We start from the raw sequence: 10,306 nt of genomic DNA, 5'->3' as shown, positions 1-10,306 counted from the left end.
AATGGTTGACACTGTTACCCCGCTTTGAACCCAGTTTACAGCTCTTGGGAGAGCGGATCCTCCTGCTGAAGAGCCCTTTATCCCCCAACAAACTACAAATCTCAGGATTCCTTCCCTCCTTCCGACCAACAATGACATTCACAAACCAGAACGTCTAAAAAACAAAGTACAAACTTTATTTTGTTTCTTTACAAAAAAGCACATGCCTCATTTTTTCCCACTTTTTTAACAAAATATAATAGCATCTCAATGAACATGAAGACCCAAAAAATTGTAAAAAAAAAAAAACAAAACCCAAAAAGGTTAAAATAAAAAATAAAGGAAGAATGGAGGAGGAGGAGCCGTGGCTTTGGAGGGGGGGGGGGGGGCTATCAAATGCCCACAGAGGGCCCTATAGTCAACACTGGCCTAGACCACTAGTTAAAAGGGGGGTGAGAGGTGGGGTGGGGGCAGCCAAAATGAAAAAGGGAGAAGAGTGGACGTCACAGGAAGGGGGCAGCAATGGTCGGACCCATGGAACGGATTAAGTGCTTCAAAAAACAGAAATAAATGCTAAAAAAAAAAAAAGAAACAAGGAACCCGTGGAGAAGAAACCGAAAGAGAGGGCAGTATCCCCCCCCTCAAAGTGAGGAAAAGGCCCTGACCCTGGAGTGACCCCTGAGAATTGGGGGGGGGGGGTATTAGGATTGGCAGAAGGGCACAGCCAAGCCCCCATCTCAGAGTCCAGGGTCCCCCCATTGGCCCCTTAATGCCACCCCAAGGGCCACCTTGACCCCTGAGGAGAGCGACAGAGAGCAGAGGGGAAAAGGCCATGTTTAACAGGGAGGGGCAGGGGGTCTTGGGCCCTGTCTTCCTTCCAGTGGGACACAAACCCACAGAGGAAGATCAGTGCTGAGTCCCGAGGGACCAAGGCCACCCACCGCCTCCAGGGAGGGGCCCTGAGAAGCCGACCCTTTCTTCTCCCTCTGGCCTTTCTGTGAGCTGAATTGGGGGGAGCCTTCCTCCCACAGGCCCCCTCCCTTTACAGTATCGAAAAGGTCATAAAAGAGACCTGCATTGCCACGGCGGCGTTTTGTAAAAATGTGAGCGCCCCCTCCCTCCTCCCGCGTCCAGTGGGGTCAGGGCCTCCTCTCGGGGGCCTTGCTGTGCTCCATGGCCTCCTCTTCCTCCTCCTCCTCGGTGTCTTCTTCTTCAGCTGCCACTTCTGAGTCAGAGGCCGTGTCTGAAAGGGAGGGGTCCAAGCCGGACCGGGCCACGATCACAGCCCTTCGCCGGCGCCGCTCTTCCTCCTCCTCCTCCCCCAGGAGTGGCTTCTCCTGCGTCCCCTCAATGTGCTGGATGGCCTGCAAGAACGGAAAGGAGGGAGACAGGGTGGTATGAGACCCCTGCTGACCATCTGAGGAGCAAACCACCCTCCCAAAAGGACTGTGGGACTCCCTTGCTTTTCTAATGAGTAGCCAATGTGGGCCATCTGCCCAATTTAGGGAACTGTTTAGGAAATATTATTTTATTTCTCATCTGCCCTTCTAATGGGAAGGCTGCCATTCTTGGCTTGGAGCAGTCGGGATGCCATCTTGACATTCTCTGTCCAAAAAGGGGGAGTCAATGGGCCTTCTAGACAGATCTAGGGCACAGAGAGATTCATCTGACAGTTCCTAGGAGGGCTTCCTGGTAGCTGGCTGAAGTTTTTCTTCGGAGTACCCCTCCCTCTGTGCCCTCTAGGGCCATTGCCCTTCTCTGCCCCCTTGAGCTCACCTGCACGATGGTGTCCAGGTTCTGCCGGGAGGTGGAGACCGCGTTGATGACGGAAGAGGGGCCCATGGTTACCACTGTCACATGGTGCGATGGTGGGGGCACGATAACAGAGGGATGGTGGGTAGGCGCCGGGGGGCCCTGTCCCGGAAAGAGCTGTTGGGGGGCAGATAAAATCAAAATGATGTCATGAATCTCCCCATGAATAGTGCTGGAGGGGCCCTCCTGCATGGGAACCCGTTCCTTCCCAACCCTCTTGGCCTGTGCCATCTGCAAAGGTGTCGCCCTTTGGGGGCTCACCTGTCCGTGGCTCTGCTGATGGCGCTCAAACTTCTCCTGGTGCATCAGCCTCACCTGCTCCTGCTGCTGCTGCAGCTGCACCTGTTGGGCGATCACCTTAAGCTTCTCTGGGTACATGTGGGCCTCCAGGGAGCGCACCTGGCAAGGGAGGGGGGACACGGGGGTCAGCAGGTGCCGTGGCGAAGGAGCTCAACACCTCTATCACGCTCCCCTTCTCCATCGCAGGAAGTGAGATCACAGAGGGAAATCAAAGCACCCCCAAGTACACCCTCTGTCCGGGGTCCCAGTTTTAGGGGTCCCCATACCTCCAACCCCCCCACCCCCTGAGGCCCCTTCCGGCACTCACCTGCTCCTCCAGCATCATGCGGACAGAGCGTTCCTTGTCCAGCTGCTGCCGGAGCTCAATCATCTCCCGGCGCAGGTCCTCGGCCTTTTCGTCCTCCCAGATGTCTGGGGAGCCGATGCCCTCGTCCTTGTCCTCCGCCCGCCGCCGCTTCGGGGAGGAGCCACTGAATTCCTGCCAACAAGGAAATGTGGGGGTCAGAGCAGAGGAAGGTCAAAGGTGGGGAGGCAACTGGGCTGCCCACACTTGTGCCTCACCTGGATAAACCTCTTGAGCTGTGCATTCTGCTGCAGCAGCCGCGTCTTCTCCTGCTCCAGAGAGAAGATGTATTCGGCCGTTTGCTGGAGGATGGCTGCCTGCGGAAGGAGAGAAGGAGGGCACAGAGGGGTCAAGGAGGGCAAGAAGGCAGTCTCACCTGATCCCTGGCTGCAAGGAGGCAAAGCCTGTTGTCCCTTTGGTCCCCTCCAGTGTATGTTTTATAGATATTAGAATCAATTTCATCACTCCTTGGCTTTTAAAACATCCAGGCCGCACTGAAAGATACTACACCTCTCTGCTGCTCTCAGACTCCTGTTCTGCAATAACCTATAGTGTCGCCAGGATCTGTGCGGCAGCAATTTCCATCAGATGGACGATGACTGACCCCACAGGGCCTGTAGCCAGAGCAATCTGTTATAACTGAAAGACTGCAAATGCTCCCTCTATCCCCCTCCAGAGCCACTTAGTGGATTGATATTTACTATTAGCTGACCCTGCTAATAGTCTGCTTTTAATTTGTTTTTATTATAGCATGTTTTTAACTTGTTCTTTTATCTGACTTTTATGGGAACTGCGATTCCCCTTTTCGGGCACCTGTGCCCATTTCTATATATTCTGATCATAGACTGTAATAAATTGCTAATACTGATACTGGTCCCCTGGGCAAGAAAAGGGCACCCAGAGAGCATTGCGCCTTCAGAACAGCCAAGTGCCTCATGGCAGCAGCAATAGACCCCAGCCTGGTCTCTCACCGGAAGTCCAAATGGTCAATGCGGCTGTTGTATTTTGGACACACAAATAGCCGTGATGAGCTCAAAAGGGAAGGAGGCAGACAGAAAGGGACAACCTTATTACGGATCCCATCCAGATCCAGCAGAAGTCCAAGCTGACTCTAGAGCCCATCACAGCCATCGCCACTTGAAAGGGCTCCCGCTTTTAAGGGCTGTGTTTTCCATTCCACTGATTGTCTACAACTCTTGTATGGCATGGATTGTGAAATTGTGTCTGTTCTAACTCTTGAGCCCTGGACAGTGGGATGTATATATACATATGATGGTAATGAAAGGGTAACTCTCCCACACAAAACTGGTTGAGTTTTAACACAAAGACAGGAAAACACATTCAAGCAAAGTCCAGTATCTTGTGCCTTGAAGAACCTTTGGGAAATGTTTGCCCCAAAGCCCAGATATGCCGCAATCTTGTCTTGTGCAGGAAAAAAAGTCTGGGGAGTTTCTCTCTGATTCTCAACGCAAAAGACTTCTCATATCTGTTGGCCACAATTCCAGCAGCTGAGAAGTCGACTGAAGACGTACAAATTTCTGCCTTTCCTCCATTGATAATATACTTTTTTTCCTTCTCAAAACTGGGGGTTTTGCACAAGGCACCTTCAATTGAATAAAGTCGTAAAATCTAAACAAATAAATACGCAGTCCCTGAATAAAACTCAGAGATGTTTACTTGTTGCTGGTTTTGATCCGATACACCTGCTTGTCTTTGCAAACTCGGGAAAGCCTGCACCTGCCGACTGGGCAAAGTCCATCTTGCGCCCGGAAAGGAAACCCTGGATTATTGGATTCCCCATAAAGGAGAACCAAACAATTCTGCCACTTTTTTCGCTTCTGCAGAAGGGCAAGACGCGGTCCAAGGGACCCTCTACTGCAGGCAAAGTTCACACTCGGCACGAGGGACACAAGGGCTTCCTGGTTTCGTTTTCGCTCGAAGGCATGGGCAGAGCCCTTGCCCACTTTGGAATAAACTGGGACCCAAGACTCTTCACTAGTTACAACCAACGCAATGTAGCTACAGACACAGAAAACTTCAACATTAGGATACAACCTGCTAAACAAAATGTGTGTGACAGTCATCAGCTAATTGCAAAGTTTGCAACAGTTGCAATGTTTGCAACTATTTCAAGTTGTTAGGATCACAACAGTTTTGCACAACAAAAAAACAATCAACATTTTGCACTACAGTATTTTACTTTTTATACATTTGTTACGTTTGCAGGCTGCCTTCCTCCCTGAGTGGGACCCAAGGCAGCCTTTTGGTGAACAGAGAGAGATTCTCTTGCAGAGAACACTTTTTGTGGTTCTGACGGTGCAGGTGGAAGGAAGGCCCTACTTTGTTTCCAGGATAAAGAAAAATCTCTGCATAATCTTGATATATCTCTATATTTCTAGCAATGAGGAAGGGGCCTTGGGTTTCCTCCCCAATACCCCCTCGTGGCTGCTGACCTTGCTGAGCTTCTCCCCGTCCGTGTGCGGGATGAGGGTCTTCAGGGACTGGAAGCCGGCGTTGATGCTCTGCATGCGCCGGCGCTCATTGCTATTGGCGATCTCTCTCCGGATGCGGCGCTCCTGGTCCCGCTGCGTCTCGGGGGTCAGGGGCAGGTTGGCCAGGCTACGGGGGACAGAGGGGAGGTCAAAGGGCATGGCTCAACTGGGAACGCAAGGGGCTGCTCCGGGCAGTCCTTAGGCATCAAAGCAGAGAGAGAGGAAGGCTGAACTCCTTAATATTATTCTGATATCCACCCGACATACAACACTTTGTGATGCAGTGGAACGTAAAGGGGAAACAACCAACCTCTAGAATAAGTATGGGCAAACTTTGGCCCTCAAGGTGGACTTTAACTCCCTCAGTTCCTAACAGGCAACAGGTGTAGTAGAGGCACCTCTGTCTTTCTCCATCTATTTCCTGGTCTTTGGAACTCCATGTGTCCCTGGAAACCCATGTGTCCCTCCAACTAAGGTAACGGTTTCCCCTGACATTAAGTCCAGTTGTGTCCGACTCTGGGGGTTGGTGCTCATCTCCATTCCTAAGCCGAAGAGCCGGCGTTGTCCGTAGACACCTCCTAGGTCATGTGGCCGGCATGACTGCATGGAGCACCGTTACCTTCCCGCATAAGCGGTATCTATTGATCTACTCAACATGTTTTTGAATTGCTAGGTTGGCAGAAGCTGGGGCTAATAGCGGGAGCTCACTCTGCTCCCCGGATCCGAACTGCCAACCTTTCAGTCAGCAAGTTCAGCAGCTCAGCTGTTAACCCGCTGTGCCACTGGGGACTCCAACTAAGGGCAACCCCTAAAAGAAATCCCCCACATTCTAACATTGCAGGGAAAAACCCAGTGAAGTCCACTTGTTATTATTATTGTTGTTGTCTCGGTGGTGGTCAATTTGTCTTAGCCTCTTTCCCTTTTGGATGCCCAAACTTTCCAAAAGTTCCACTGAGATGTCATTTGGGGGTAGCATTCTTCATTGGGGCCAGGAGAAGTGAGTAGGAATGATTATTATTATTATTAGGATAAGAAACTGTTATTACAGTAGAGTCTCACTTATCCAAACTTCACTTATCCAAGGTTCTGTATTATCCAAGGCAGTCTGCCTTTTAGTAGTCATTGTTTTTGTAGTAAATGTTCAATGTTTTGGTGCTAAATTTGTAAATACAGTAATTACTACATAACATTACTGTGTATTGAACTGCTCTTTCTGTCAATTTGTTGTAAAACATGATGTTTTGGTCTTAATCTGTAAAATCATAATGTAATCTTATGTTTAATTAGTTTTTTTTCTTAATCCTTCCTTATTATCTAAGATTTTCCCTTACCCAATGTTCTGCCGGCCCGTTTATCTTGGATAAGTGAGACTCACTGCAGGGGTCCCCAAACTAATGCCCTCCAAGGTCATTTTCCTGGCCCCCGCCCTCAGTTTTAGACTTAGGCTCCCCCAAAGTCTGAAATGACTTGAAGGCACACAACAACAACAATTCTACTTAACTATCTCATTGGCCAGAAGCAGGCCCACACTTCCCACTGAAATCCTGATAGGTTTACAGTATGTTGGTTAAAATTATTTTTATTTCTAAATATTGTATTTTTCTTTCATTTACTAACATTGTGCTATGGTAATAATATATTGTGTATACATATTGATATTAATATTATAATGTAATACAATATAATATTTATTTATTAATTACAGTATTTCTACCCCGCCCTTCCCACCCAATAGGGGACTCAGGGCGGCTAATAATAATAATACAATATAATAATATTGTATAATATAATATAGTAATATTAATATTAATAGTGCGTTAAAGCACTGAGCTGGAGACCGAAAGGTCCCAGGTTCAAACCCCGGGAGCGGCTTGAGTGCCTGCTGTTAGCTCCAGCTCCTGCCAACCTAGCAGTGTGAAAACATGCAAATGTGAGTAGATCAATAGGTACCGCTCCGGCGGGAAGGTAACGGCGCTCCATGCAGTCATGCCAGCCACGTCAGGGGAAACCTTTACCTTACTATCTCTTAGGGGTAGATATTTCCTAGGGACCCCCCTCCAGCAATGTCCTACATTCCTGGTTGGGAGCTACTCTGTTTCCTGGCTGGATTTACACCAAAGCAGGCCACTGTGTAACAGCGTTCCATGCAGTTATGCCGGCCACATGACCTTGGAGGTGTCTACGGACAACGCCGGCTCTTCGGCTTAGAAATGGAGATGAGCACCAACCCCCAGAGTCAGACATGACTGGACTTAATGTCAGGGGAAACCTTTACCTTTTATTAATTATACATTATATATTAAATGTAATATTACTAATAATATTATGGTATAGTGGTATAGTACAATATAGTAATATATAATGCTAATATTGTGCTATGCTAATAATATAATATATTGTATGTACATACAACTTGTAAGCCGCTCTAAGTCCCCTTCGGCGTGAGAGAGGGTGGAGTATAAATGTAGTAAATAAATAAATGTTGTTGGGGGTTTTTTTTGCACTACAAATAAGACATGTACAGTGTGAATAGGAATTTGTTCATATATTTTTTTCAAATGATAATTCGGCCTCTCAACAATCTGAGGGACCATGAACAGGCCCTCCACTTAAAAAGTTTGAGGCCCCTGTTCTAAGCTTCAGTGGCTGAGGGGGGAAAGGAAGGGGGCTGAGACAGTCAGGAATGGTGGGAGTTGTAGTCCAAAACACCTGGAGGACCCTAGAGAGAGGGAGGCCGCCTCCAGGCCTGAGGACCCAGTTTAATGGGCTGATGGCTGGGGTTGTTTTGGTTTGGGAGCTCAGCTCAAGGGGGGGCGAGGCCATATATTCCTGGGGAGGGGGAGGGAGGGGGTCCCCCCAGGAAGGCCTGCCTTTCCCCTCTCCCCCTTCTTGGCGCCACGTGCGGCTCCTCCTCCTCCTCCTCCTCTTCATCTTTGGCGGCTGACAAAGGCGGGCGAGGGCGCAACTACAAGTCCCGGCTTCCCCCGCGGCCCAAGCCCCGCCCCCTCCCTCGGAGGAGGCTGCAGAGTCACCGCCAGGCCCGAGGAAAGCGAGGAGTCAACACGAGGGAGGCGGCAGAAAGAAAGAGTGAGAGGAAGAGGAAAGAGGCAGCCAGTCAGGCAGGCGCGTGGCCGCCTTGTGCTCCTGCCCGCCTCCCCCTTCCTTCCCTCCCTGTTGCCTGCCTTTGAGGCGCAGGCACCGCGTGGCCCTGCCTGCCTGCGCTTCCCTCCCCTCCCGACAGAGGGCGCCCCCTTTCCCTCCCTCCCTCCCTTCAGACTCACCTGCAGAGCCCCCCGATGACCTCCTTCTCGGACTTCCGGAAGGGCTGCTGATGCTGCTGCAGCGGCGGAGGCACCTTGGGCGCGGGGACCACGAAGTACTCCATCGGAAGGGGGAAGGGAGGAGGAGGGAGGGAGGGAAGGAGAGAGGGAGGGAGGGGGCGCCTTCCTCTTCGGCCTCCCCCTCCTCTGCCGCCGATCCGCGTGTTTCTAGGAAGGGGGGCAGAAGGAGGCGTGCGCGCGCGTGTGTAAGCGTGCCTCTGTGTGTGTGTGTGTATGCGTGTGCGCGCGCGCCTCCCTCCTCCTCCTCCGGCTGCTGCTGCTCAAGGCGGGAAACAGCTGGTGAGGGGCGGGGCCACGCAAGGACCGCCCCCTCCCGCCGAGGCTCCGCCCCCTCCTCCTCCCTCGCCCCGCCCCCTCCCTCCTTCCTTTCGCCCCGCCATGTAAACAAAGGAGCCCAGCTTTGGGAAGTGACTTGTTTCCATACTCGCGCGATTCCATGTCGAAGGCTTTCATGGCCGGAATCACAGGGTTGTTGTGTGTTTTCCAAACTATATGGCCATGTTCCAGAAGCATTCTCTCCTGACGTTTCACTCACATCTATGGCACGCATCCTCAGGAGTTGAGAGGTATATAAACCTCACAACCAGAGGATGCCTGCCATAGATGTCGGCGAAACGTCAGGAGAGAATGCTTCTGGAACATGACCACAGAGCCTGGAAAACACACAACTCCATGGTAATATATTTAATTGTGCTGCTTGCAAATTGTGGGAGGCTTTCCTTGAGTCCCGGTGGCGAAGTGTGTTAAAGCACTGAGATGCTGAACTTGCAGACCGAAAGGTCGCAGGTTCAAATCCCGGGAGCGAAGTGAGCACCCACTATTAGCTCCAGCTTCTGACAACCTAGCAGTTCGAAAACATGCAAATGTGAGTAGATCAATAGGTACTGCTCCAGCGGGAAGGTAAGGGCGCTCTATGCAGTCATGCCGGCCACATGACCTTGGAGGTGTCTATGGACAACGCCAGCTCTTCAGCTTAGAAATGGAGATGAGCACCAACCCCCAGAGTCAGACATGACTGGACTTAAATGTCAGGGGAAACCTTTACCTTTTTTCCTTGAGTCTCGCTTCTGAGAGAGGTGAAAAAAGAGCTATTATTACAGTAGAGTCTCACTTACCCAACACTCGCTTATCCAACGTTCTGGATTATCCAGTGCATTTTTGTAGTCAATATTTTCAATATATCGTGATATTTTGGTGCTAATTTCGTAAATACAGTAATTACTACATAGCATTACTGTGTATTGAATGACTTTTTCTGTCAAATTTGTTGTATAACATGATGTTTTGGTGCTTAATTGGTGAAATCATAACCTAATTTGATGTTTAATAGGTTTTTCCTTAATCTCTCCTTATTATCCAACATATTCACTTATCCAACATTCAGCCGGCCCGTTTACGTTGGATAAGTGAGACTCTACTGTATTACTTTTTAAAAATTATTTATTAACCACCTTTCCTTACAACTCGACGTGGAGCAACAACGTATGACTACTACACTGCCATATAATTGTGTAGGCCAACACAAGTCCCTATAGGAGATGGAGGCAGGGTACAAATAAAGGATTATTATTATTATATATTATAATATAATGCAGTAAAACTGCATTCTTTTTATAATAAATTTTTATTGCAAAAAATTCATACAAAAGCTTAAGCGGCCGAGGGGAAAAAGGAGTCTGTGGTTGTTAGGAATTGTGGGAGTTGAAATCCAAAACACCTGCAGGGCCTGTTATAGCTTCTCAATATTCTACACTTATTATTAATAATAATGATAAAAATACCATCCTCATCCAGATAGGATGCCCACTGAGTCCTTCCGTTGCCCCTGGGGACCCCCTGAACCACACTCTACTAAATCAATATCACTTTTATTAATATAATAATTATTATAAAATAACCATAAGAAATCACTCCTCCCAAATAGATGTCCCTGCATTACTTTGCCACAGGGCAGTGAGTGGTTCTCAACCTGTGGGTCCCCAGGTGTTTTGGCCTACAACTCCCGAAAATCCCAGCCAGTTAATGAGCGGTTAGGATTT

General features: G+C 49.4%; 1 protein-coding gene across 2 annotated transcripts; it reads right to left on the bottom strand.

Moving 5' to 3' along the window:
* Positions 1 to 153: 153 nt before the first annotated feature.
* tfap4 (transcription factor AP-4) lies at positions 154 to 8,551 on the bottom strand. 2 transcript variants are annotated; one of them, XM_003229247.3, is made up of 7 exons: positions 8,208 to 8,551; positions 4,888 to 5,053; positions 2,653 to 2,751; positions 2,399 to 2,569; positions 2,053 to 2,190; positions 1,756 to 1,908; positions 154 to 1,343 (listed from the first exon to the last, which is right to left on the bottom strand). In XM_003229247.3, the coding sequence occupies exons 1-7, from the start codon at positions 8,309 to 8,311 to the stop codon at positions 1,119 to 1,121; spliced, it is 1,056 nt and encodes a 351-aa protein (XP_003229295.1). In that variant the 5' UTR covers positions 8,312 to 8,551; the 3' UTR covers positions 154 to 1,118. The 2 variants fall into 2 exon arrangements, with proteins under 2 accessions (XP_003229295.1, XP_008121440.1); XM_008123233.2 differs by having other exon boundaries at positions 2,107 to 2,190.
* Positions 8,552 to 10,306: the final 1,755 nt, after the last annotated feature.

The sequence above is a fragment of the Anolis carolinensis genome, unplaced genomic scaffold (genome assembly GCF_035594765.1).
Source record: "Anolis carolinensis isolate JA03-04 unplaced genomic scaffold, rAnoCar3.1.pri scaffold_13, whole genome shotgun sequence".
NCBI classification, from domain to species: domain Eukaryota; kingdom Metazoa; phylum Chordata; class Lepidosauria; order Squamata; family Dactyloidae; genus Anolis; species Anolis carolinensis.
This window is presented reverse-complemented; position numbering and strand designations above follow the sequence as displayed.

What these genes read in the sequence shown, in the direction of transcription:
- tfap4 (XM_003229247.3), bottom strand. Translation starts at nt 8,311, where the DNA reads ATGGAGTACTTCGTGGTCCCCGCGCCCAAGGTGCCTCCGCCGCTGCAG. An exon ending in ACGGGGAGAAGCTCAGCAAG is followed by an intron (nt 2,752 to 4,887) that starts GTCAGCAGCCAC and finishes CTCCTTCCGCAG; the next exon opens with GCAGCCATCCTCCAGCAAAC. An exon ending in AGCTCAAGAGGTTTATCCAG is followed by an intron (nt 2,570 to 2,652) that starts GTGAGGCACAAG and finishes CCTTGTTGGCAG; the next exon opens with GAATTCAGTGGCTCCTCCCC.